The sequence below is a fragment of the Gorilla gorilla genome, chromosome 18, assembly GCF_029281585.2.
Source record: "Gorilla gorilla gorilla isolate KB3781 chromosome 18, NHGRI_mGorGor1-v2.1_pri, whole genome shotgun sequence".
Taxonomy (NCBI): domain Eukaryota; kingdom Metazoa; phylum Chordata; class Mammalia; order Primates; family Hominidae; genus Gorilla; species Gorilla gorilla.
Window position 1 is genome coordinate 8,424,699 of NC_073242.2, and position 26,536 is coordinate 8,451,234.

At 52.5% G+C, this 26,536-nt stretch overlaps 2 protein-coding genes and 1 long non-coding RNA gene across 8 annotated transcripts; 1 reads left to right on the forward strand and 2 right to left on the reverse strand.

The window, feature by feature from the left end:
• Positions 1–5,910: 5,910 nt before the first annotated feature.
• Positions 5,911–7,597, reverse strand: LOC134757454 (uncharacterized). The gene is made up of 3 exons (XR_010131435.1): positions 7,493–7,597; positions 7,301–7,382; positions 5,911–6,397 (listed from the first exon to the last, which is right to left on the reverse strand). It is a non-coding gene; the product is annotated as an uncharacterized lncRNA (long non-coding RNA).
• Positions 7,598–7,736: 139 nt separating this feature from the next.
• On the reverse strand, positions 7,737–18,476 carry SEPTIN12 (septin 12). 2 transcript variants are annotated; one of them, XM_004057138.5, is made up of 10 exons: positions 18,374–18,476; positions 17,568–17,755; positions 16,071–16,196; positions 15,898–15,979; positions 14,084–14,221; positions 13,802–13,919; positions 13,615–13,710; positions 9,828–9,924; positions 8,228–8,279; positions 7,737–8,140 (listed from the first exon to the last, which is right to left on the reverse strand). In XM_004057138.5, the coding sequence occupies exons 2-10, from the start codon at positions 17,731–17,733 to the stop codon at positions 7,939–7,941; spliced, it is 1,077 nt and encodes a 358-aa protein (XP_004057186.5). In that variant the 5' UTR covers positions 17,734–17,755; positions 18,374–18,476; the 3' UTR covers positions 7,737–7,938. The 2 variants fall into 2 exon arrangements, with proteins under 2 accessions (XP_004057186.5, XP_004057187.5); XM_004057139.5 differs by lacking the exon at positions 14,084–14,221.
• Positions 18,456–26,384, forward strand: SMIM22 (small integral membrane protein 22). 5 transcript variants are annotated; one of them, XM_055365198.2, is made up of 6 exons: positions 18,456–18,673; positions 18,823–18,865; positions 25,252–25,309; positions 25,854–25,961; positions 26,051–26,151; positions 26,293–26,384. In XM_055365198.2, the coding sequence occupies exons 2-6, from the start codon at positions 18,833–18,835 to the stop codon at positions 26,332–26,334; spliced, it is 342 nt and encodes a 113-aa protein (XP_055221173.1). In that variant the 5' UTR covers positions 18,456–18,673; positions 18,823–18,832; the 3' UTR covers positions 26,335–26,384. The 5 variants fall into 5 exon arrangements, with proteins under 5 accessions (XP_055221173.1, XP_055221174.1, XP_063556045.1 ...); XM_063699975.1 differs by adding an exon at positions 25,516–25,552 and having other exon boundaries at positions 18,461–18,865; positions 25,818–25,961; XM_055365200.2 differs by adding an exon at positions 25,516–25,552 and having other exon boundaries at positions 18,462–18,865; positions 25,818–25,961; positions 26,051–26,136.
• Positions 26,385–26,536: the final 152 nt, after the last annotated feature.

Sequence of the window (26,536 nt, forward strand, 5' to 3'; positions counted from 1 at the left end):
GAACATGATCCGGAGTTTCCCTCTGCCTGGGGTGCCCAGGAAAGAGTCCCAGCACCGAGTTCGGGTGAGCAGCAACGCAGCATACACAGCAGGCGTACACTCAACGTACGCCCCGCCCCGCACAAGCTCCGCCCCCCATGCGCACCCCACCTCGCATCCCGGATCTACCCCCGGAATCTCGCGCGTCTTTCCCAAAGCATCGGCTAGGACTCAGCCCGCCGGAAACAAAAGTTGGGGACGCCGGATTCAGGACGCTGGCAGGACTACATTTCCCAGAGCGCCCCGCGCCCTCCCCGGAGGCAGATTCCTGGGCGCTCTAGAGGGGGTGGGTTGGCGGCCTGGAGGGTCTCCTCAAGTGGCGGCACTGCCAGGGGCTCGGAGGAAGGGGCTGCAGTCTCCCGGTGGCAGCGTCCTTGTCGAGACTGCGGGCGATTCCCTTGCGCGCCCTGAACCTCAGTTTCCATGTCTGTTAATGGGGGACATTAACCCTCAAGGTTGTAACTCATTCAAGACCATTCACCCAGGCATAATAAATGCATAAAGGCTGCACGTTGAGTCCTCCCAACTGCCCCCTTAACTAGGCGCTCGGGTGATGGAGTGGTGGCAGGTGCCTGCTTTCATGGAGCTTGCCATGAGAGGCATACAGTGGACAAAATTACCATGAGAGGCATACAGTGGACAAAATTGCACGAAGAATTGTTTAATCACTTCTTTGGCAAATGTTACCAAGGGGTGTAAAAGAGGGAACCTGATACCTTCAGGGTGGAAGTGACAGTTGAGCAGCCTAGGGTTAACCTGGGAAACCGGTGGGGAGGATTCCAGACAGCAGGAGTGGCAAGTGCAAAGGTCCTGGGGCCGGAGAGAACACGGTGCGTTTGAGGGACAGAATGGAGACCAGAGATTGGGAGATGTGGCTGGAGGGATGGGCAAGGCCTGACCATACTTGGAGACTGTGGTGAGGATTAAGGATTTTATCCTTGGAGTCAATAGAGTTTGGGGTTTTAAGTAGGATAGCATCGTGATCAGATAAGAAGCTTTGTGGAGTACAGATCTCAGAAAGACTGGAGAGGAGCAGTGAGACTAGCTGGAAGCTCCTGGAGTGGTCCAGAGTTGGGGTAACTAGTGATGGTGGTAGTCACTGACAAGGATCTGGCCAAGATTCCTGGAGCACATTCAACAGTGCTTGGTGGTTGATTAGCTTGGGGTGGAGGAGGGAGACAAGGATAACTCCTTTGTAAAATGGGGATGGTAACATCACCTGCAATAGGCACCATTATGGTTAAGAGAACAGAACGTCAGACACATATAGGCTTAATATGTCCTAATTTTGTTAGTAATAAAGACTACCTCTGTGTTCAGGGCAGTGTTGTTTGTAATGGCAAAACCGAAAACAGTCTAAATGTTAGTCAACAGGAGAATGATGGATAAATCTCACGGAGGCTATGCCAAGCAAAAAAAGGCAAGTAGCAATATGATACGATTTTCATAAATTTTGAAAATGCAAAACAATTCTACATATGATTTAGAGACATGTATGCGGTTCAAAGAAATGTTTGGGACTTGGATAAACACCAAATTCAGGATGGTGATGGGGCAGGAGTTGAAGAGGGATGTGATGGGGGGAAGGTTCAGGGGGCAAAAACTGCAAGTTTTAATGTGCTTTTTATTTATTTTTAATTTATGTATTTATATTTATTTATATTTTTTATATTTATTTTTACTTATTTTATTTTTTTTTGAGACAGACTCTCACTGTCGCCCAGGCTGGAGTGCAGTGGCGCAATCTTGGCTCACTGAGACCTCCGCCTCCCCGGTTCAAGCTGTTCTTCTACCTCAGCCTCCCTAGTAGCTGGGATTACAGGTGTGTGCCACTATGCCTGGCTAATTTTTTGTATTTTTAATAGAGACGGGGTTTTGCCATCTTGGCCAGGCTGCTCTTGAACTCCTGACCTCAAGTGATCTGCCTGCTTCGGCCTCCCAAAGTGCTGTGATTACAGGCGTGAGCCACCACACCTGACCTATTTAAGATTATTTATTAAAACATTTGCTAGGTTTTAATACTTCATGAATACAAATTCAAAATAATGGCTTTTGTTGTTGTTTTTAAAAAGCACATTAATGGCCAGTCGCGGTGGCTCACTCCTGTAATCCCAGCACTTTGGGAGGCCGAAGCAGGTGGATCACGAGGTCAGGAGATCGAGACCATCGTGGCTAACACGGTGAAACCCCGTCTCTACTAAAAATACAAAAAATTAGCCGGGCGTGGTGGCAAGCGTCTGTAGTCCCAGCTACTCGGGAGGCTGAGGCAGGAGAATGGTGTGAACCCGGGAGACGGAGGTTGCAGCGAGCCAAGATCGCGCCACTGCACTCCAGCCTGGATGACAAAGCGAGACTCTGTCTCAAAAAAAAGAAAAAAGAAAAATTAGAAGGCCAGGTATGGTGGCTCACACTTGTAATCCTACCACTTTAGGAGGCCGAGGAGGGCAGATCGCTTGAGTCCAGGAGTTCAAGACCAGCCTGGGGCTGGGCGAAACCCCATCTCTACTAAAAATGCAAAAATTAGACAGGCAGGGTAGTACACGCCTCTAATCCCAGCTACTCGGGGGGCTGAGGCAGGAGGATTTCTTGAGCCTGGGAGGCGGAGGTTGTGATGAGCTGAGATTGTGCCACGGCACTCCAGCCTGGGTGACAAAGAGAGACCCTGTCTCAAAAATAAAATAATTAAATCTTCAAAAACAGCCTCCAGAGGCTGCAGGGCTCTGTAGACACCTTGATTCTGGCCCAGTGATATTGATCTCATACTCCTGACCTCTGGAGCTATAGGAGGATAAACGTGTGTTGTTTTAAGCCTCTGCATTTGTGCTAATTTGTTACAGCAGCCACAAGAAGTGAAAACATACGGAATGTAGTGCTCTGGGTGGCCAGGGAGGCTGTTTCCCCTTCTTTACAACACTGGACAGCCTTGGGGGATCCCCTAACACATGTGCATAACAGTCAGTGGTGCACAATGTGGGGGTGCTATGCTTCCCCCAGGGGACATGTGACTTGTCCTGGATAATTTTTTTTTTTTTTTTTTTTTGAGACAGAGTCTTGCTCTGTCACCCAGGCTGGAGTGCAATGGCGTGATCTCGGCTCACTGCCACCTCTGCCTCCCGGGTTCAAGCAATTCTCCTGCCTCAGCCTCCTGAGTAGCTGGGATTACAGGCGCCTGCCACCACGTCCGGCTAATATTTGTATTTTTAGTAGAGACGGGGTTTCACCATTTTGGCCAGGCCAGTCTCAAACTCCTGACCTCAGGTGATCCACCCTCCTCAGCCTCCCAAAGTGCCAGGATTACAGACTCGAGCCACTGTGCCTGGCCCCAGGATAATTTTTAATTAGTAACAAAGTGAGAGTTGCTACTGGTGTCTGGTGGGTGGAGGCCAGGGATGCTGCTAAACATCCTACAGTGTACAGGACAGTCCCCCCCACAAAGAATGATCTAGACTGGCTGAGATGGCTCATGCCTGTAATCCCAGCACTTTGGGAAGCTGCAGCAGGAGGATCTCTTGAGCCCAGGAGTTCATGACTAGCATCGGCATCATAGTGAGATTCTATCTCTACAACACTAGATAAAAATTAGCTGAGGGGCCCAGTGCGGTGGCTCAAGCCTGTAATCCCAGCACTTTCAGAGGCTGAGGCGGGCAGATGGCTTGAGCTCAGGAGGTCAAGACCAGCCTGGGCAACATTGTAAAACCCTGTTTCTACCAAAAATACAAAAAAAAAAAAAAAAAATTAGCTGGGCATGGTGGCATGCACCTGTGGTCCTAGCTACTTGGGAGGCTGAGGTGGGAGGATCGCTTGAGCCCAGGAGGCAGAGGTTGCAGTGAGCTGAGATCATGCCCACGGAATTCCAGCTTCAGTGACAGCTAGACCCCATCTAAAAAGAAGAAAAAAAAATATTTGGCTGCTTTGCCTGTGGAGTAGTCATTCTTTTATTCCTTTGCTTTCTTTTGTTGTTTTTTTTTTTTTTTTTTTTTGAGACAGAGTTTCGTTCTCTCGCCCAGGCTGGAGCGCAGTGGCGTGATCTCCACTTACTGCAAGCTCTGCCTCCCAGGTTCACGCCATTCTCCTGCCTCAGCCTCCTGAGTAGCTGGGACTACAGGCGCCCGCCACCATGCCTGGCTAATTTTTTGTATTTTTAGTAGAGACGGGGTTTCACCATGTTAGCCAGGATGGTCTCAATCTCCTGACCTCGTGATCCACCCACCTTGGCCTCCCAAAGTGCTGGGATGACAGGCATAAGCCACCGCGCCCGGCCCCTTTGCTTTCTTAATAAACTTTTTTTGAGGCAGAGTCTCACTCTATTGGCCAGGCTGGAGTGCAGTGGTGCGACTTGGCTCACTGTAACCTCCATCTCCCAGGTTCAAGCGATTCTCCCGCCTCAGCCTCCCTAGTAGCTGGGATCACCGGTGCGTGCCACCATGCCCGGCTAATTTTTGTATTTTTAGTAGAGACGGGGTTTCACCACGTTGGCCAGGCTGGTCTTGAACTCCCGGCTTCAGGTGATCTGCCCACCTCAGCCTCCCAAAGTACTGGGATTACACAGGCATGACCCAGCCTTCTTGATTAAATTTCAGAAAAAAAAAAAAAAAAGCCTGGCACTGTGGCTCATGCCTGTAATCCCAGCACTTTGGGAGGCCGAGACGGGCAGATCATGAGGTCAGGAGTTTGAGACCAGCCTAGTCAACATGGTGAAACCCCGTGTCTACTAAAAATACAAAAATTAGCCGGGTGTGGTGGTGGGAGCCTGTAATCCCAGCTATTCGGGAGGCTGAGGTGGGCAGATCACCTGAAGCCAGGAGTTCAAGACCAGCCTGGCCAACATGGTGAAACCCTGCCTCTACTAAAAATACAAAAATTAGCCGGGCATGGTGGCACACACCCATGATCCCAGCTAGTAGGGAGGCTGAGGCGGGAGAATCTCTTGAACCCGGGAGGCAGAGTTGCAGTGAGCCGATATTGTGCCATTGCATTCCAGCCTGGGTGACAAGAGCGAAACTCCATCTCAAAAAAAAAAAAAAAAATTAGCTGGGTGTGGTGGCATGTGCCTGTAGTCCCAGCTACTCAGGAGGCTGAGGTGGGAGGATCACTTGGGCCTGAGACATTGAGGCTGCGGTGAACTATGATTGAGCCACCGCATTCCAACCTGGGCAGTAGAGCAAGACCCTGTCTCAAAAAGAGGAAGAAGAAGAAGAAGAAGGAGAAGAAAAAGAATGATCTAGCACAAGTGCTGGTGGTGCAGAGGTTGAGAAACCTGGTCTGTGAGATGTATTCCTAGAAATGCAACGGCTGAGCCAAAGGGTGTGTGCTTTTGAAATGCTGTAGATGTTTCCATATTGCCCAGGGCTAATCTTAAACCTTGGGATGTGCTGTGACGTGGGCCAGTGTCTCAGCCAACTCAGATGTTGGTCGTGGGTGGTTTGAGTGCCCACGGGCTCTGGAAGCTCCCCAGTCCTGAAGTCAGCCTGCGGTGTGGGTGGAGAAGCTGGTTTGTGAATTCAACCAGCAGATCGCTGTAGGGCAGGCAATGCAGGGTCCGTTCTGTTCAGTCAGCAGCCGTGTTCTTACCACCTGCCGTGCACTGGATGCAGGGATGAAACTGACATATCTCTGCCCTCACTATGTTTCCAGCCTAATGGGGGAGACTGACCAGGAAACAAACCAGGTGACACACACTCAGAGGGGGCAGTGAGTGGGTTGCCTGGGGAAGGCAAGAAGGGCTTCAGGGAGAAGGTGACTTTTAGTTGGAACAAAACTGCTACTCATTGTTGTCATTTGTTGAAGGCTCACCTTGCACCCAGCTTCCTAGATTAGAGGGGTAGCCCTTTCTTTTATTACCAAACTAATGACTAACGTAGCTTTGGCCCCCATGGTGTGGGATTCTGTGAAATCCATTTATTTTCTAGCTTTTTTGTTTTGTTTTGTTTTGTTTTTGAGATGGAGTCTCGCTCTGTTGCCCAGGCTGAAGTGCAATGGTGCGATCTTGGCTCACTGCAAACTCTACCTGCCTGGTTCAAGTGATTCTTCTGCCTCGGCCTCCCGAGTAGCTGGGATTACAGGCGCGTACCACCATGCCCGGCTAATTTTTATATTTTTAGGAGAGTCAGGGTTTCACCATGTTGGCCAGGCTGGTCTCGAACTCCTAACCTCAGGTGATCTGCCCGCCTCGGCCTCCCAAAGTGCTGGGATTTCAGGCGTGAGCACCGCGCCTGGCCTATTTTCTAGCTTTCTGGAGAGTCCCTGGGCTGTGGAGCTCACACATTCTGCAGTAGGTCCTCCACCCTGGACTGCTGCTCCATCTTGATCATGTAGCCTCTGTCTTCATGCCATTTCTCCAGGTTGTGGTCGGCACATCCTAGGGAGTATTTTATTTTGTCTGAATAACCGTGCTATGTGCTTGGTACCATGATCCCCATTTTACAGATGGGGAAAGTGAGGCAAAGGGAGCATAAGTAACTGACTTGCCTGCTGGGATTTTCACACTGGCATTGCCAGGCTCCACAGTGGGAGCTGTTTGCTGGCCATGCTGGCCCCTGGGGCAGGGGAATGAGGAAGGTGGGGGATGGTGAAACACAGAGATCAGGTAAGACAGCCAGAGATCAGGCCACAAAGATGGGGATTTTGAAAGTGTTCTTGGCCTGTGGGCCTAGTGCCGGGCCAGGAGTAAGGGGCTGGGACAGACGGGAGAGCTGACTTTGTCACTTGGGTCTGGCTCTGGGGCAGAGGGGGCTGGTTGTCCAAGGCATGCCTTCCCAGGCCTTCAAGATTCCCAGGGCCTTGGGTCTCACATTATTCAAAAAGAAAGCTGGGTGCTGTGGCTCATGCCTGCACTCCCAGCACTTTGGGAGGCCGAGGCAGATGGATCACTTGAGGTCAGGAATTCGAGACTAGCCTGGCCAACGTGGTGAAACCCCGTCTCCACTAAAAACACAAAATTAGCTGGGCGTGGTGGTGGGCACCTGTAATCCCAGCTACGCGGGAGGCTGAGGCAGGAGAATTTCTTAAACCCGGGAGGCAGAGGTTGCAGTGAGCCCAGATCATGCCACTGCATTTCAGCTGGTGCGACAGAGTGAAACTCCATCTCAGAGGCTGAGTGCAGTGGCTCATGCCTGTAATCCCAGCACTTTGGGAGGCCGAGGCCGGTGGATCACTTGAGGTCAGTTCAAGACCAGCCTGGCCAGCATGGTGAAACCCCATCTCTACTAAAAATACAAAAATTAGCCAGGCATGGTGGTGTATGCCTGTAGTCCCCAGCTACCTGGGATGCTGAGGCAGGAGAATGACTTGAACCCGGGAGGCAGAGGTTGCAGTGAGCCGAGATCACGCCATCGCACTCCAGCCTGGGCAACAAAAGCGAAACTCCATCTCAAAAAACAAGACAAAACAAAACAAAAAAACCCAGAAAACTCCATCTCAGAAACAACAACCAACAACCACCACAAAAACATACTTGGTTGGCAGCAGTGGTAATCCCAGTGTTTTGGGAGGCTGAGGCGGGAGGATCACCTGAGGTCAGCTAAGGACCAGCCTGAGCAAGCTAGTGAGGCCTTATCTCTACAAAAAAAAAATGGTAAAAATCAGCCCATCAAGGTGGTGTCATGCCCATAGTCTTGGCTACTCGAGAGTCTGAGGCAGGAGGATCACTTGAGCCCAGAAATTTGAGGCTGCAGTGAGTCATGATCACGCCACTGTACTCCAGCCTGGGTAACAGAGTGAGACCCAGCCTTTTTATTTGCGGATAGCTCAAAGAAGTCATTTACAAAATGCCTTTTGTTTTCAAAGCACAGCTTTTCATAACAAGCAAGGCTCACATTTAATAGATGCTCTGGTACATAGGTGTGTGTTGAGAGCCACCAGGGACTCAGGAAGCCCAGCAGCCCCGGGATCCGCCGGTGGTCAGAACTCATCATCAGAATCGTCATGGGCCCCCCTGCAGACCTTGAAGGTCCGGGGGGTAGTCAGCTGTCCTGGGGAGGCCGGGGCCAGGTTCACCCAGCCGGGCCCGCGGGGCAGCAGGTGGCTTTCATTGAGTCTGATGATGCGGTAGTTCTCATAGTGGACGTTGTGGGTTATGTCCTTCAGGTCTTGGAGATGGGAGCTGGGGGACCGGAGACAGTCAGCCCCGATGGTGGTGTCCCCAGGGCCCCTCGCCAGCCCCCTAGCCCCGGGCTCCCCACACCCTCACCGGATAAGCAGGTCTCTCAGGAGAGGAAATTCACAGTGCGCCATGTTCTCCACTGCAAGACATGGGACTCAGTATGGGCGCTGCTTAGTGAGCACTGAGTAAGTGCCTACTGTATGCACCACCTGACACCATTTCCCTTAGCCCTTTTCCCACATTTCTCTTTATCCTATCCTGCCTTCCCTTTGTTGGTTCATTCATTCATTCATTCATTCATCCACTGTTGTGTCCCCTACAGGCGGCTCCTACAAATAGCTGTAGAATGAATGAATCCACCAATCATTATTGTATTATATGTACACTCGGCCTCTGTATCCATGGGTGCCCACTGTGGGACTTGAGCATCTGCCGATCTTGGTATCCCTGGGGGTCCTGGAACCACCCTCTGCAGAGAGCATGGGTGCTATATCATAGGCAATAGTACAGTATATTTCTGGCTGGGCACAGTGGCTCATGCCTATAATCCCAGCAGTTTGGGAGGCTGAGTTGGGTGGATCACCTGAGGTCAGGAGTTTGAGACCAGCCTGGACGACATAGTGAAGCCCCGTCTCTACTAAAAATACAAAAATTAGCCGGGTGTGATGGTATAATCTGTAGTCCCAGCTATTTGAGAGGCTGAGGCAGGAGAATCGCTTGAACCTGAGAGGCGGAAGTTGCAGTGAGCCAAGATCGCTCCACTGCACTCCAGCCTGGGTGACAAAGCAAGACTCTGTCTCAAAAAAATATATAGAGAGAGTATTGAATATTTCTAATAATTATAATAATACATCATCTGACCGGGTGCGGTGGCTCATGCCTGTAATCCCAGCACTTTGGGAGGCCGAGGCGGGCAGATCACGAGGTCAGGAGTTTGAGACCAGCCTGGCAACATAGTGAAACCCCGTCTCTCATAAACATACAAAAAATTAGCCGGGCGTGGTGGCAGGTGCCTGTAATCCCAGTTCTTTGGGAGGCTGAGACAGGAGAATCACTTGAACCCAGGAGGCGGAGGTTGCAGTGAGCTGAGATCACGCCACTGCACTCCAGCTCGGGTGACAGTGCGAGACTCCATCTCAAAAAAAAAAAAAATAATAATAATAATACATCAGGGGCTACATCCTGGCTGCCCCTCCTGTCTCACTTTCCCTAGCTCCCTAAGGCGGTCTCCTCTCCCTCCCGCCACAATCGCCTTCACTGTGCCTCCCCGACCTGTCCTTGTCCCGTCAGCTCTATGGGGACAGGGACCCTGTCAGTCCTCCCTTTACCGTGCACTGCAGTAACTGCACATAGCGGTGCCTCATACACAGTAGGCCCATCGTAATTTCCGGCCAGCCACTAGGGCAGCCTTGGGTATTGGGCATTGTGCAAAATGGTGGTTCTCCCCGCTCCAACACCCTAGGAAGTTGATGCACTGTGATGCCCACTTTACTGTGAGGAAACTGAGGCCCAGAGGGTCCGGAAACTTGCCACAGCCTCCCAGCTGGAAAGAGGGACCATTCCCCAGGGCTCTTTGTCCAGTGGGCTTCACCTTTCTGTGCCCTGTGATGGCTGCGAAGGTTGCCCAAGGCTGCTCTGGTTTCCAAACTGACCCCACCCGCATCCTACCCAGGGGTCCCGCACTGACCTTCAATGATGCCCCACTTGGTCTTCCGGCCCAGGACACACCTCCCGTTCACCACGTGCTCTTGGTCAGCCCCTACCACGGCAAAAGGGATTCGGTCCTGGGAAAGGAGAAGACACAGAGACGGGAGGATTGACTTCGCTGGGGAGAAGAGAAGAAAAGTCAAGGCACCCAGGCAGGAGAGGGGAGTCCTATCCTTTTCGAGGAGGGAACATGGTAGAAAGTGCACAGAATTCCCAAGTTCGAAGACATAAAGTCTAATTGGTGCCTCTGGCTGAGTGAGGTAGCTCTTGCCTGTAATTTCAGCACTTTAGGAGGCCGAGGTGGGAGGATCACTTGAGCCCTAGGAGTTTGAGACCAGCCTGGGCAACACGGTGAAACGCCATCTCTGCAAAAACTAAAAAATTAGCTGAGCGTATAATCCCATTATATTATAGAGCATATTATATAGCTCACACCTATAATCCCATAGCTCACTGCAGCCTTGACCTCCTGGGCTCGAGTGATATCCCCGCCTCAGTCCCTGAGGAGTGAAGACCATAGGTGTGCACCACCATGCCTGGCTACTTTTTAAACATTTTTAGTAGAGATGAGTTCTCTGTGTTGCCCAGGCTGCTCTCTAACTCCTGGGCTCAAATGATCCTCCCGCCTCTGCCTTCCAAAGTGGTGGGATTATAGGAGTGAGCTACCACACCCAGCCTGCCTGTCTTCCTATATATAAAGTTTTATTGGCACATAGTTGAGCCTATGAGTCATTTTTGTCTATGGCTGCTCTTGAACCATGACATCAGAGTTGAATCATCACAACAGAGACCCTACGGCCCAGAAAATCTAAAACATTTACTATCTGATCCTTTGCAGAAAAGGTTGTTGAACCCTATCGTAAACTCCAGTTGTTTACTTGCTCATGGCCAGAAGCAGAAATTCAAACTTGTAAACTCCGAAGTGACATATATGGGTTTTTACTTCTGAATTCATCTGTGATGGGGAGTAATGTGGATGTTGATAATATTGGGCGTGGTGGCTCACACCTGTAATCCTAGCATTTTGGGAGGTGAAGGCAGGCAGATCACCTGAGGTCAGGACTTCAAGACCAGCCTGGTCAACATGGTGAAACCCTGTCCCTAGTAAAAATAAAAAATTAGCTGGGCGTGGTGGCGCATACCTGTAATCCCAGCTACTCAGGAGGCTGAGGTGGGAGAATTACCTGAACCCAGGAGGTTGGAGGTTGCTGTGAGCCGAGATCCTGCCACTGCACTCCAGCCTGGGCCACAGAACAAGACCCTGTCTCTGCTGGGCACGGTGGCTCACGCCTATAATCCCAGCACTTTGGGAGGCTGAGATGGGTGGATCACCAGGTCAGGAGATCGAGATCACTCTGGCCAACATGGTGAAACCCCATCTCTACTAAAAATACAATAATTAGCCAGGTGTGGTATTGTGCACCTATAGTCCCAGCTACTCAGGAGGCTGAGGCAGGAGAATCGCTTGAACCCAGGAGGCAGGGGTTGCAGTGAGCGGAGATCACGCCACTATACTCCAGCTTGGGTGACAGAGGGAGACTCCATCTAAAAAAAAAAAAAGACCCTATCTCATAAAAAAAAAACAACATTAAAAACAAAACAAACAAAACAAAACATTGTACAGTACAGTGGTTTTTAGTATTTGACCAGGGTTATGCAACCATCATCGCAATCTAATTTCACAACGTTTTCATCACACCCCCCCAAAAAAACCCCATACCTTTTAGCAATCACTCCCCATTTCTCCCTTCCCCACAGCCCCTGACTACCACTAATCTACTTTCTGTCTCTATAGATTTGCCTATGCCTATTCGGGACATTTCATATAAATGGAATCCCATAATACGTGAACTTTTGTGTCTGATTGATTTTTGTCTGAGAAACATGTTTACAAAGTTCCCCCACGCTGTAGCAGGCAGGTGACAGGGTGACAGTGCTTCATTTTTTTTTTTTTTTTGAGACAGGGTCTCACTCCCTTGCCCAGGCTGGGGTGCAACCGCGTGATCTCAGCTCACTGCAATCTCCATCTCCTGGGTTCAAGTGATTCTCCTGCCTCAGCCTCCTGAGTAGCTGGGATTACAGGCATGCACCACCACACCCAGCTAATTTTGTATTTTTAGGAGAGATGGGGTTTCTCCATGTCGGTCAGGCTGGTCTCAAATTCCCGACCTCAGGTAATCTGCCCACCTCAGCCGCCCAAAGTGCTGGGATTACAGGTGTGAGCCACCGCGCCCGGCCTTTTTTTCATTTTTTTTTTTTTTTTTTTTGAGACAGGGTCTCACTCCCTTGCCCAGGCTGGAGTGCAGTGTCACAATCTCTGCTCACTGCAACCTTCACCTTCCAGGTTCAAGCAATTCTCCTGCCTCAGTCTCCCCAGTAGCTGGGATTACAGGTGCGTGCCACCACACGCGGCTAATTTTATATTTTTAGTAGAGACAGAGTTTCACCATGTTAGCCAGGCTCGTCTCGAACCCCTTGCCGCAAGTGATCTGCCCACCTCAGCCTCCCAAAGTGCTGGGATTACAGGCATGAGCCACCGTGCCCGGCCTTGAACTGTACACTTTTAAAGGGTGAACTTCATTGCTTTTCATGGTTAAGGGATAGTCCATGGAAGGGAATAGGCTGCACTGTGTTTCCCCCACTCATCTGTTGATGCATATTTGGGTTGCTTCCACTTTCGAGGCTAAAATAAATAATGCTGCTGTGAACATTCATGTACACATTTTTCTGTGAATGTACATTTTTGTTTCTTTTGGGTATACACGTAGGAGTTCAGTTGCTGGGTCATAGAGTAACTGGATGTTTAAGCATTTGAGGAACCACCAGACTGTTTTCCAAAGTGGCTGAGCCATTTTACTTTCCCTCCAGCAGTAGGTGAGGGTTTCAGTTCCTCCACATCTTCCACAGCATTTTTTTTTTTTTTAAGCTGGAGTTTTGCTCTTGTTGCCCAGGCTGGGGTGCAGTGGCGCAATCTCGGCTCACCGTAACCTCCACCTCCAAGATTCAACCGATTCTCCTGCCTCAGCCTCCTGAGTAGCTGGGCTTACAGGCACCCACCACCACGCCCGGCTGATTTTTTGTATTTTTAGTAGAGACGGGGTTTCGTCATGTTGGCCAGGCTGGTCTCGAACTCCTGACCTCAGGTGATCCACCCACCTCGGCCTCCCAAAGTGCAGGGATTACAGGGCTGAGCCACTGCGCCCGGCCAACACATCTTTTTTTTTCTGAGATGGAGTTTCACTCTTCTTGCCCAGGCTGGAGTGCAATGGCGCCATCTCAGCTCACTCACTGCAACCTCTGCCTCCCAGGTTCAAGCAATTCTCCCGCTTCAGCCTCCGGAGTTGCTAGGACTAAAGGCGTGCACCACCACACCCAGCCAATTTTTTGCATTTTTGGCAGAGACGAGGTTTCACCATGTTGGCCAGGCTGGTCTCCAACTCCTGACCTCAAGCGATCTGCCTGCCTCGGCCTCCCAAACTGCTGGGATTACAGGCGTGAGCCACTGTGCCCGGCCCAATGTTCTCTATATATTCAGGATACAAGCCCCTTACTGGGTATGTGATTCGCAGACATTTTCTCCAATTCTGTGGGTTGTTAGTGTGAGCTGTTATTTCTTGCTCACCTTGAGCTTGTGGATGCGTGGAGAATCATATCTGCTAGGAATATGTGCACATTTCCCTGAGATGTAGAGAAAGATGAGTCTTTGGATGGAAAGGATGTGTGGGAAGGAAATCACCTCGCCCGCCTCCCGCCCCACAGCCTCTCACCCGTAACTTGCTGTTGAGGATTTTGTCATTGACGTCCTCGTCAAAGCACATCTGGGGGTAGATGTCGATGCAGTGGGTCCTCAGGTTCTGCTGGATCTGGAGATCCCGCACAGGTGACCTCAGCCCACCCTGCCCACTCTGCCCTCTGCCCCCGCTGACCCCAGCCCTGCCCGGGCACCCAGATCACCCTGCGCCTGAAGGCCTCTCGCTCCTCCATGGTCAGGCTGTCGGCCCGGGCAATCACGGGCACCACATTCACAGTCCGGCACAGCCGCTGCAGGAACTCAATGTCCAGGGGCCGCAGGCTGCCGGAGGCAGGGCAGTGATGGGGGTGGCGGTGGTGGTCAGTGTATAAACGACAGCAGCAGGGCAGGGGGGTGGGGGCAGCCGGCAGCACATGGTGGGGACCCCTTCTCCTCCTCCCTGCCCCATGCAGGTGGTCCTCGCCTTGCAGGTGCAGCCCCCTCACCAGTGCCCAGTGGGTGGTACAAAGTACACGCAGCAGTGCACCCGGGTGTCTGGGATGTGGCGCTGGCGGGTGATGAGGATCTCCTGCTGCAGGTACTGCTCGTATTGCTCCTTGATGTAGCCCAGGATGGGGTCCCAGCTGAGGCGGGAGGTGGACCCTCCCCTCAGAACTGTGCTGTGCCCAGAGAGCCCCACCCCTCTCCTCTGTGTCCTCTGGGCGGTCCTCCCTTGGGACGACGAATCGTCCCGGTTGGCCCGGGACCTCTGGGTCACCCCGGTACTTTCCCCCACCTCCCTGCATCATCAGAGAGACATAGGGAGACCTCCTGCCATTCTCGGCTTCACTGTCTGTAAAATGGAGACAATAGTAGCACCTACGTTGCAAGTAAGGGAGGGGTGAGCATTAACTGTGTTAAAGGGCCACAGCTGGGCCCAAACCACCAAGGACTCGTGCCTGATGGTTGCAGGGGTCTCCCTCCTCCTCTTCGAGTCCCTTCCCCTCTTGGGTATTGTCAACACTGTAAGTAGCCAAACAGATCCTTTTAAAAACAGGTGTCAGGCCAGGCCCGATGGCTCATGCCTGTAATCCCAGCACTTTGGGAGGCGGAGGCAGGAGGATCGCTCGAGCCCAGGAATTCAAGGCTAGCCTGGGCAACACGGGGAAACGCCAACTCTACAAAAAATACACAAATTAGCTGGGTGGGGTGGCACGTGCCTGTGGTCGCAGCTACTCAGGAGGCTGAGGCAGGAGGGTCCTTGAGCTTGGGGAGGTCAAGGCTGCAGTGAGCCATGATCTCGCCACTGCACTCCAGCCTGGGAAACAGAGTGAGACACTGTCTCTAAATAAATAAATAAATAAATAAATAAAATGAAACCAGGGCCAGGTGCGGTGGCTTATGCGTGTAATCCCAGTGCTTTGGGAGGCTGAAGCAAGTGGATCACCTGAGGTCAGTAGTTTGAGACCAGCCTGGCCAACATGGGGAAATCCCCGTCTCTACCAAAAATACAAAAATTGGGCCGGGTGCGGTGGCTCACACCTGTAATCCCAGCACTTTGGGAGACTGAGGTGGGTGGACCACCCGAGGTCAGGAGTTTGAGACCAGCCTGGCCAACGTGGTGAAACCCCGTCTCTACTAAATAAATACAAAAAAGTAGCCGAGCGTGTTGGCGGATGCCTGTAATCCCAGCTACTTGGGAGGCTGAGGCAGGAGAATTGCTTGAACCCTGGGAGGCGGAGGTTGCAGTGAGCAGAGATTGTGCCACTGCACTCTGGCCTGGGCGACAAGAGCGAGTCTGTCTTAAAAAAAAAAAAAAAATTTAGCCAGAAATTGCTTGAACCCAGGAGGCAGAGGTTGCAGTGAGCCAAGATTGTGCCACTGCACTCTGGCCTGGGCGACAAGAGCTAGATTCTGTCTCAAAAAAAAAAAAAGATCACACAGCCTGGCTGTTCCAGGTCTGGGGTGTTTCCCAAAGGTTGAAGGGGGAGGGGCAGGGACAGGGGGGACAGCCATGGCTTGGCCCCCACCTTTGAGAACCCACCACTTGTCGCCGGGCACAGTGGCTCATGCCTGTAATCCCAGCACTTTGGGAGGCCAAGGCAGGTGGATCATCTGAGGTCAGGAGTTCAAGACCAGCCTGGCCAACATGGTGAAACCCCATCTCAACTAAAAATACAAAAAAAATTAGCTGGGCGTGGTGGCGGGCGCTTGTCTGGGAGGTGGAGGTTGCAGTGAGCCGAGATCATGCCATTGCACTCCAGCCTGGGTGACAAGAGTGAAACTCTGCCTAAAAAAAAAAAAGAGAGAGAGAACCTACCAGTTGTCATTGTTGATCTGGTCCCCGAAGCCGGGCGTGTCCGTCACCGTCAGCTTCAGCTTCACACCCTTCTCCTCTATGACTGTGGAGGGAGAGCAGAGTCGGGAGAGACTGGACCCGGGTGGGATGGGGTGGGGTGGGGTGGGGTGAGGTGTGGGCAGGGGCTCACTCACCATGGGTCAGTGAATGCAGCTGCAGCGTCTGGGGTGTGGGCACCCCCAAGCCCGGTGGGTCTGACTTCCACACTTTGGACTTGAACAGCGTGTTCACCATCGTGGACTTGCCCAGCCCGCTTTGCCCTGGGAGTGGCAACCGGATGACAGCAGTTAGGGTGGGCGTTTTAGGCAGTTTTTCTCTAACTCTTTACTTTTCTATTTTATTTGTGGAGAGAGGGTCTCACTCTGTCACCCAGGCTGGAGTGCAGTGATGCGATCCCCGTTCACGGCAGCCTCGACCTTCCCAGACTCTAGTGATTCTCGCACCTCGGCCTCCCTAGTAGCTGGGACTGTAGGCACAGGCCACCACACCCAGCTGATTTTTGCACTGTTTTTTGTTTTTTTTTTTGAGACGCAGTCTCGCTCTGTCACCCAGGCTGGAGCGCAGTGGCGTGATCTCGGCTCACTGCAAGCTCCGCCTCCCAGATTCACGCCATTCCCCTGTCTCAGCCTCCCAAGTAGCTGGGACTACAGGTGCCCGCCACCACGCCCGGCTAATTTTTTTGTATTTTTAGTAGAGACGGGGTTTCACCGTGTTAGCCAGGATGGTTTCGATTTCCTGACCTCATGATCCGCCTGCCTCAGCCTCCCAAAGTGCTGGGATTACAGGCGTGAGCCACCACACCCGGCCTTGCACTGTTTTTTTATTTTTAAGACAGCGTCTCAATCTGTCACCCAGGCTCAAGTGATCACAGCTCACTGCAACCTCCACCCTCAGGTTCAAACGATCCTCCCACCTCAGCCCCCCAAGTAGCTGGGATTCAGGTGCATGTCACCATGCCTGGCTAATTTTTAAAATTTTTTTTAGAGACGGGGTCTTGCTGTGTTGCCTAGGCTGGTCATGAACTCCTGGCCTCCAGGGATCCTTCTGCTTCAGTCTTGCTCTGTCACCCAGGCTGGAGTACAGTGGCGCAATCTCGGCTCACTACAACATCTGCCTCCCAGGTTCAAGCAATTCTCCTGCCTTAGCCTCCTAAGTAGCTCCTAAGTACAGGCGCCCACCACCACGCCTGGCAAATTTTTGTATGTTTAGTACAGACGAGGTTTCCCCATGTTGGCCAGGCTGGTTTCGAACTCCTGACCTCAAGTGATCCTCCTGCCTTGGCCTTTCAAAGTGCTGGAATTACAGGCTTGAGCCACCACGCCCGGCCTCATTTTTGTACTTTTTGTATACATGAGGTTTTGCTAGTCTCAAACTCCTGAGCTCAAGTGATCCACCCACCTCAGTCTCCCAAAACCCTGGATTATAGCTGTGAGCCACCACTCCAGGCACATTTTTGTCTTTTAATGACTCAGCATTTCTCAAATTTTCAATGACAACATCCCTATGAGGTGCTATTATCAGGCCCACCTAACAGATGGGGAGGGGCGACAGGCTGCCAAAGGTGAGGCCACATGCCCAGGCATGTGTAGCACTGTGGGTCTGTCCGGCCGTGGGCCCTACCTCTCACTCACCCACCACCATGATGTTGAACTCAAACCCCATCTTCATAGCCTTGATCTTCAGCTGGTCCAGCACAGCCTCAATGCCCACAGGACCAAGCATCTCGCAGGGTGGGGTGCTGGGGCTGGAGGGCCGCAAGGACAGGCAGGGAGAGGGGGAGCGCCTCAGGGGGTCCATGGGGGCCGAGGGTTCGAGATGCCTGTCACCAGGTGGGTGGGGAGAAGGGGGTCACTGGGGCTCAGAGGAGCCCACATTGACCTCTCATATCTGAACCCCTATTTGAGCTTGGCCGTTGGCCAACTCCCTCCACACTTCATGCCTCTGGTGTACCCTAAGTGCCCGTAGTCCCAGGGGTGTGGCGAGGGTGCCTGTGGGGAGCCGTTTCTCCAGGGTGCCTCAACACCCATCCGGAGAGGCTCTGCTGCCCAAGGGTCTGCCCTGTCCCCACCTACAGCCCAGGCAGGGGCCTCTCAGGTCGCTTCCCCCAGCAGAGCCTGCAGGGCCAGGCAAAGTCCAGGATGGGTGTTTGCAGCCAGGCTGGAGTCCTGGAGGGGCTTCAGGGAGTGTGTATGGGGTGAAGTGGCTCCCGTCCCAGCAGGGAACTTGGGCAGGGGGCTCAGGAGGAGGTGCCCCCACTTTCCCCAGGGGGACACACAGCAGAGTTGATAGAGATAGGGAGCGAGAAAGACGGCACAGGCATGAAGGTGACGGAGACAGACAGAGAGAGACCAAGGCCAGGCAGGGAAGATGGCTGGGAGAGAGCAGTGCAAAGAGCCCACGGGGGGCAGAGAGAGAGAGAAGCAGCCTGCTGTGACACCTGGTGGACGTGGGTCCTGGTGGAGCTTCCAGGAGCTGCCTTGTCCTGGCAGGGCCTGGTGTGTGTGTTGGGGGAGGGGAGAGGGTGACAGTTAACCGAAGAATCTGACCTCCATCCGCACTTGCTGGGACCCCCACCTGGAAGCTTCTCTGCAGCAGGAGCAGGAGCTGTTACCCTTCTAATCCTCACAGTGACCCCAGCCTAATAATACAATGATCCCCAAGTAGAACCAGGGGCCCGAGGCCCCCTCGTCAGCTGGGCTTCCACCTCCAAGCTCACGCCCTCAACCACTCTGCTGGGGTGAGCAAACCCAGGCCCCACAGCTGGCTAGCGGGACATCCGTGTCCACGATTGGCGCCGTGTGTTTTAAGTTGCAGCGTCAAAAACATGAAGAGATTGCTTTAGCAAATATTTACCCAGTCCTGACTCTGCACACGGCATCGTTCTAGGAGCCCAAAGATGTTAACTTGTTTAATAATCAAGCCCTGTGAAGTAAGTGCTGTTACTGCCCCCAGCTGATAGATAAGAGAGGGTCAAGTGAGGAGGTGGCAGAGCTGGGACTTACCAGCTCTGAGTCTGTGTGCTCACCCTCTACTACCTTTTTCTGGTTTACAGAAACATCTAGATTTCCGGTGTATCTTAGAGATTATCACCCTGACTTGAGATGCCCTCTTTAAATAGGCCATATGCTTCCCAGACTGTGGTCCTCACCCCTCCCTTACTGTCTCTCTGATAAGCTGTTTCTTTTTTTGTTGTTTGTTTTTGAGACAGCCTCGCTCTGTTGCCCTTGCTGGAATGCAGTAGCACGATCTCGGCTCACTGCAACCTCCGCCTCCTGGGTTCAAGCAATTCTCTTGCCTCAGCCTCCCAAGTAGCTGGATTACCGGTGTGCACCACCACGCTAATTTTGTATTTTTAGTAGAGAAGGGGATTCACCACGTTGGTCAGGCTAGTCACGAGCTTCTGACCTCAAGTGATCCACCAACCTTGGTCTCCCAAAGTGTTGGGATTACAGGCGTGAGCCACCATGCCTGTCCTTTTTTTTTCTTTTTTCCTTTTTTTCTTTTTTTTTTTTTTGAGACGGAGTCTCGCTCTGTCGCCCAGGCTGGAGTTTAGTGGCATGATCTCGGCTCACTGTAAGCTCTGCCTCCCGGGTTCACGCCACTCTCCTGCCTCAGCCTCCTGAGTAGCTGGGACTACAGGCGCCTGCCACCACGCCTGGCTAGCTTTTTCGTATTTTTAGTAGAGACTGGGTTTCACTGTGTTAGCCAGGATGGTCTCGATCTCCTGATCTTGTGATCTGCCCTCCTCGGCCTCCCAAAGTGCTGGGATTACAGGCGTTAGCCCCTGCGCCCAGCCCTTTTTAAAATTTTTTTGAGACAGGGTCTCACTATGTTGCCCAGGCTGGTCTCAAACTCCTGGGTTCTACTGATCCTCTCACCTCAGCCTCCCTAAATGCTGGGATTACAGACGTGAACCACCATGCCCAGCCTGATAAGCTATTTCTTATACCAAGTCCATCTCACACAGTTAATTCTTTCTTGTTTCCTGGTACCTGACTTCACAAGGCTTAGGCATTCCTGTGTCCTTGGTATTGGCAAATGTTTTCTCTTTCTTTTTTCTTTCTTTTCTCCTTTCTTTTTTTTTTTTTTTTTTTCTTTTTTGGGACAGGGTCTCACTTTGTCACCCAAGTTGGAGTGCAGAGGCACAATGACAGCTCACTGCAGCCTCGACTTCCTGGGTTCAAGTGATCCTCCTGCCCCAGCCTCCCTAGTAGCTGGGACTTCAGGTACGTAGACCATGCTGGGCTAAATTTTTTACTTTTTGTAGAGATGAGGTCTCCCTATGTTGCCCAGGATTGTCTTGAACTCCTGGGCTCAAGGGGTCCAGCTGCCTCAGCCTCCCAAAGTGCCACCACACTCAGCCTGGCAAGTGTTTTCTGTAAAGGGCCAGATGGTCGCTATTTTAGGCTTTGCTGGTCCTAAGTTCTCTGTTGTAACTACTATGCAACTTTTCATTGCAGTGAGAAAGTCGCCACAGACAATAGGTAAACAGATGGGCGTGGCTGTGTCTGAGTAAAACCATATTCACAAAAGAAAGGTGGCCGTGGTTCCAGCTTTCCTGAGCCCCAGGCCGACTTCTGCCCTTTGCTGTCCAATACCTTCTGCCAGTTCTTCCTCCTGGGGAACTCCCCCTCCTTCTTGGAGGCTTAACCTTAAAGGCTTAGAGGCTAGGGGTCAGCCAGGTGCGTTGACTTATGCTTGTAATCCCAGCACTTCAGGAGGCCAAGGTGTGCAGATCACTTGAGGTCCGGTTTGAGACCAGCCTGGCCAACATGGCGAAACCCCATCTCTACTAAAAATACAAGAATTAGCTGGGCTTGGTGGCGGGCACCTGTAGTCGCAGCTACTTGGGAGGCTGAGGCAGGAGAATAGCTTGAACCGAGGAGGTGGAGGTTGCAGTGAGCCGAGATCGTGCCATTGCACTCCAGCCTGGGCGACAGAGTTAAGACCCTAGCTCAGTAAATAAATAAATAAATAAGTAAATAAATAAAGGCTTAGAGGTTAAGGGTGGGCCAGGCAGGGCCCAGGGTGGCAGGGATGATGGGGCACAGCCTGTCCTGGAGCACAGTTTGTTGTCAAAGGTGAAATCTTGAAAGCCACAACTCCACAGCCCTTGAGGGATTCAGCACGGGGGCCTCCTCCCATAAGCAGCTGAGGATGTGGTTAGTGGATGAACAAATGGCTCTGGTGATGGTGACGTGTGGACTGCGTTTGAGCAGTAGACGTACCTCTGGGGATGTCCCCTAAGGAAATGTGCCTCTGTGCAGAGAAAACACTTTCTCCAGGAAAATCCTCCCATGTGAGCGATGGTCTAGTTCTGAAAATCATGGTGGTGGGGGGAAGAGCCTCACTGGGTGCCAGTAGGGATTGCACCACGTTAGTGCCGTCAAAGGAGTAGTTTGCAGAAAGCATGCTGTCATCTGGAAGGTGCTCCCGGTGGTGTTGACTGGCAAAAGCCAGGGAAAAAACGATCTATGCAGTGTGACTATGGTGGAAGAGGACAAAAGCCTGGAGGGAATCACACGTGGACACGGCGATAATAGCACAGGGCATTCAGCGCACGTTTCTGTGAGCCTTCCATCGTGCTTCAACGGCTCTGACATCGATGATCAGTTCATTTCATCCTCACGACAATGGGAGGAGGTGGATACTATTAACATATCCATTTTACAGATGAGTATACTGAGGCAGAAGGGCTCAGGGAACGTTACTCAAGCTCACACATTGGTGGGTCTTAGGGCATGCAATCGAACCTGGGTCCAGAAGTCTGACTCACCGGAACCACTCCCTGCCACAGCCTCCTCCTCCTGTTACTGTCCTGCCTGGGACTGGGCGGGGCTCTGTGACTTTTGTCTTTTTTTTTTTGAGACGCAGTCTCACTCTGTCACCAAGGCTGGAGTGCAGTGGTGAGATCTTGGCTCCCTGCAACCTCTGCCTCCCGGGTTCAAGTGATTCTCCTGCCTCAGTTTCCTGAGTAGCTGGGATTACAGGCACCCACCACCACGCCCGGCTAATTTTTGTATTTTTAGTAGAGACGGGGTTTCGCCATGTTGGCCAGGATAGTCTCAAATTTCTAACCTCAGGTGATCTGCCCACCTCGGCCTCCCAAAGTGCTTGGATTACTGGTGTGAGCCACCGCGCCTGGCCTGACTTTGTCTTTTAACAACTTGGTGGTTTCCAGATCTTCTTTAAGAGATAGATATGACTTTCATAATAGTAACAACAAACATTAGAAACAAGGTACCCAGAGAGACAGGAAGACTGAGGGCCAGAGGGGAGAGGAGGGGACAGTGGGCCTCCTGCCCACCCAGCCAGGCCAAGAGCTGGAGCAGGGGCCACAGTTGTTCCCCTACACTTTTTTTTTTTTTTTTTGAGACAGAATCTCGCTCTGTCGCCCAGGTTGGAGTGCAGTGGCGTGATCTCGGCTCACTGCAAGCTCCGCCTCCCGAGTTCATGCCATTCTCCTGCCTCAGCCTCCCCAGTAGCTGGGACTACAGGCGCCCGCCACCACGCCCGGCTAATTTTTTGTATTTTTAGTAGAGACGGGGTTTCACCGTGTTAGCCAGGATGGTCTCGATCTCCTGACCTCGTGATCTGCCCGCCTCGGCCTCCCAAAGTGCTGGGATTACAGGCATGAGCCACCGCGCCCAGCCTCCCCTGCACTTTAAAAATAGAAGTATGTCTGCTGGGCGCGGTGGCTCATGCCTGTAATCCCAGCACTTTGGGAGGCCGAGGGGGGCGGATTGCCACTCAGGAGTTCAAGACCAACCTGACCAACATGGTGAAACCCCATCTCTACTAAAAACACAAAAATCAGCTGGGTGTGGTGGTGCACGATTGTAATCCCAGTGATTCGGGAGGCCGAGGCAGGAGAATCTCTTGAACCCAGGAAGCGGAGGTTGCAGTGAGCCGACATCGTGCCATTGCACTCCAGCCTTCCAGCCTGCCAGCCTGGGTGACAGCAAGACTCCGTCTCAAAAAAAAAAAAAAAAAAAAAAGGCCAAGCATGGTGGCTCACGCCTGTAATCCTAGCACTTTGGGAGGCCAAGGCGAGTGAATCACCTGAGCTCAGGAGTTTGAGACCAGCCTGGCCAACATGGTGAAACCCAGTCTGTACTAAAATACAAAAGTTAGCTGGGCGTGGTGGCAGGTGCCTGTAATCCCAGCTACTTAGGAGGCTGAGGCAGGAGAATCGCTCGAACCCGGGAGGCAGAGGTTGCAGTGAGCCGAGATGGCGCCACTGCACTCTAGCCTCAGCAAAAAGAGCAAAACTGTCTCAAAAAAAAAAAAAAAAAAAAGGGGGAGGGAGGAGGATTAGAGCCAGAGGAGGAGACGTGAGCCTGGAAGCAGAGGGTGGAGGGATGGGAGACCGCAAGCCCAGGAATGCCACCACCCTCTAGAAGCTGGACAAGGCAAAAGATGGACTCTGCCCTAGAACCTTCAGGATGAACACAGCCTGGTCGACCCATTTTAGACTCTGACCTTCAGAACCATAGGGCAATAAATTTGTGTTGTTTGAAGCCACAGAGTTTGTGGTAGTGTTACGGCAGCATTGGGACATGGATACATTAGGTGTGTGATGGGCTAATGGCTAAACTTCTCTAGGCCTCCGTTTCCTCATCTGTAAAATGGAAAAAGCAATAATACCCACTTTAGGATTGCTGTGAGGAATAAACCAGGTGACACAGCACAGTGCTCGATGCAGAGCCCCACATTAGCTGATATTTTCAAATAGTAAAATAGAGAAAATAAGGACGGTGAAGACTCCTAGTACAGCTGGCCTTCCGTATCCACAGGTTCCACATCTGTGGCTTTAGCCAACCACAGACAGAAAATATTTGGAAAAAAATCACATCTCTATTGGACATGTACAGACTTTTTTTGCTTACTGTTCCCTATACAATGTAACAATTATTTACCTAGCATACATTATATTAAATAAATATATGTATATAATTTTTTTTTGAGATGGAGTCTTGCTCTGTCACCCAGGCTAGAGTGCAGTGGTGTCATCTTGGCTCACTGCCGCCTCTGCCTCCTGGGTTCAAGCGATTCTCCTGCCTCGGCCTCCCGATTAGCTGGGATTACAGGAGTGTGCCACCACACCCAGCCAATTTTTTTTTTTTTGAGATAGTCTTGCTCTGTTACCCAGGCTGGTGTGCAGTGACATGATCTTGGCTCACCACAGGCTCTGCCTCCTGGGTTCAAGCGATTCTCCTGCCTCAGCCTCCCAAGTAGCTGGGATTACAGGTGCCCGCCACCACAGCGGGGTAATTTTTGTATTATTATTATTTTTTGAGATGGAGTCTTGCTCTGTCACCCAGGCTGGAGTGCAGTGGCGTGATCTCGGCTCACTGCAATCTCTGCCTCCAGGGTTCAAGCAATTCTCCCGCCTCAGCCTCCTGAGTAGTTGGGACTATAGGCGCGTGCCACCATGGCCGGCTAATTTTTTGTATTTTTAGTAGAGATGGGGTTTTACCGTGTTACCCAGGATGGTCTTGATCTCCTGACCTTGTGATCCGCCTGCCTCGGCCTCCCAAAGTGCTGGGATTACAGGCATGAGCCACCACACCCGACCAATTTTTGTATTTTTATTTATCTTTTTTTTTTTGAGATGGAGTTTTGCTCTTGTTGCCCAGGCTGGAGTGCAATGGCGTGATCTCGGCTCACCGCAACCTCTGCCTCCTGGGTTCAAGTGATTCTCCTGCCTCAGCCTCCCTAGTAGCTGGGATTACAGGAATGTGCCACCACGCCTGGCTAATTTTGTATTTTTAGTAGAGACATGGTTTCTCCATGTTGGTCAGGCTGGTCTCAAACTCCTGGCCTCAGGTGACCCGCTTCTGCCTCCCAAAGTGCTGGGATTACAGGCGTGAGCCACCGCGCCCGGCCCAATTTTTGTATTTTTAGTAGAGGTGGGGTTTCGCCATGTTGGCCAGGACGGTCTCAAGCTCCTGATCTTAAGTGATCTGCCCAACTTGGCCTTCCAAAGTGATGGGATTACAGGTGTGAGCCACCAGGCCAGGCCAAATATATTAAGTATTATAAGTAGTGCAGAGATGATTTAAAGTATAGAGTATATGCACAGGTTATATGCAAATACTGCCTCATTTTATATCGGGGACTTTATAGCATCTGTGGATTTTGGTACCCACGGAGGTGCTGGAACCAATCGTTGAGGATTCCAAGGACCACTGTATGATGCAGGCACACCTGTCCTAGCTGCTCAAGGGTCGTGGGATGCAGGCAGGTTTTCTCCCCCTTCCCCCTCCCTCCCACCCACCTTCTCTCCCATCTCTCTCTCTTTCATTCATGAAGTCAGCAGTGGCCAAGCACACAGGTGTTCCCAGCTGCATATCTGGGATACTGAGGAAAGGTAAGAAGTCTCAGGAGTGAAGAAGCCACAGGCCGGCGTCTTCCTCCCTGGGCCTCCAGCAGTGGGGAGCCAGGGAGCGCACCTGCTGGGCCTGGGCCCTCTCCCCTGGGCTGGGCGGCCTCTTCTGGCCCTGGGGAGGGCGGGGCTGGTTGCCAAGGCCTCAGGGGGTGTGGAGCCGGAAGCAGGAAGCAGCTTGTGCTCCCCAGGACCTGCCTGGCTGGGGGAATCGGAGGCTTCTAGGAGGTAGGTGGGGGCCTGGGGGCTGGGCTGCCAGGGGGAGAGAGAGGGGAGATGACAGTGGCTGGGGAGAAGGTTGTCAGGGTAGGGACCACAGGGCTGGGCAAGGAGAGAAGCTGAGCCTGGGGCCGAGGGAGAAGTGGAGTGGGAGGGGGTGGGGAAGCTGGCGCTGGGCCAGGAGCGGGCAGCGGCTGGGCTGTGGGAAGCCTGGATGTGGTCCCCGCTGAGCTGAGCCCAGGGTCCTGATGCAGCCTCTGGGGGACCGGGGCAGGTGGCACTGTGCATGCCAAGATGGCTGTGTCCACAGAGGAGCTGGAGGCCACGGTTCAGGAAGTCCTGGGGAGACTGAAGAGCCACCAGTTTTTCCAGTCCACATGGGACACTGTTGCCTTCATTGTTTTCCTCACCTTCATGGGTAAGTGTGGCTGTGGCCTCCGGGTCCTCCCAGCCCCCTGCCCTGGGCTCCAGGTTGGGGCCACACCTGGACGCCTGTCCTGTCCCCAGGCACCGTGCTGCTCCTGCTGCTGCTGGTCGTCGCCCACTGCTGCTGCTGCAGCTCCCCCGGGCCCCGCAGGGAAAGCCCCAGGAAGGTGAGCCCCTGGAAGGTGAGCCCTGCCGGCCTCCGGGACCTGCACGGAACTGTACTGGGGGTGGAGGCGGGAGGTGAGGGGAGAGGCGGGAAGGGTGCTCATCCCCCTAGGGAACAACGAGCGAACCTGCTCGGTCCCGCTGTGCTTCTCATGCAGGAAAGACCCAAGGGAGTGGATAACTTGGCCCTGGAACCCTGACCCTGTGTGTCCTGCCCGGTGGCAGTAACAAAGCCTTCTGTCTGCCCAGAGCCTGAGTCTGCAGTGTCTTCCAGTCCCCATCTGGGTGGGTGACACAGGACTCGCCGCCCCACTCAGGTGCCCACCTGGCCTCTCCAAGCCTTCAGTCAGCACGACTGTGCCAGGTCATCCTGGGTCACCTAGCTGGGAGGGGAGCTGGTCT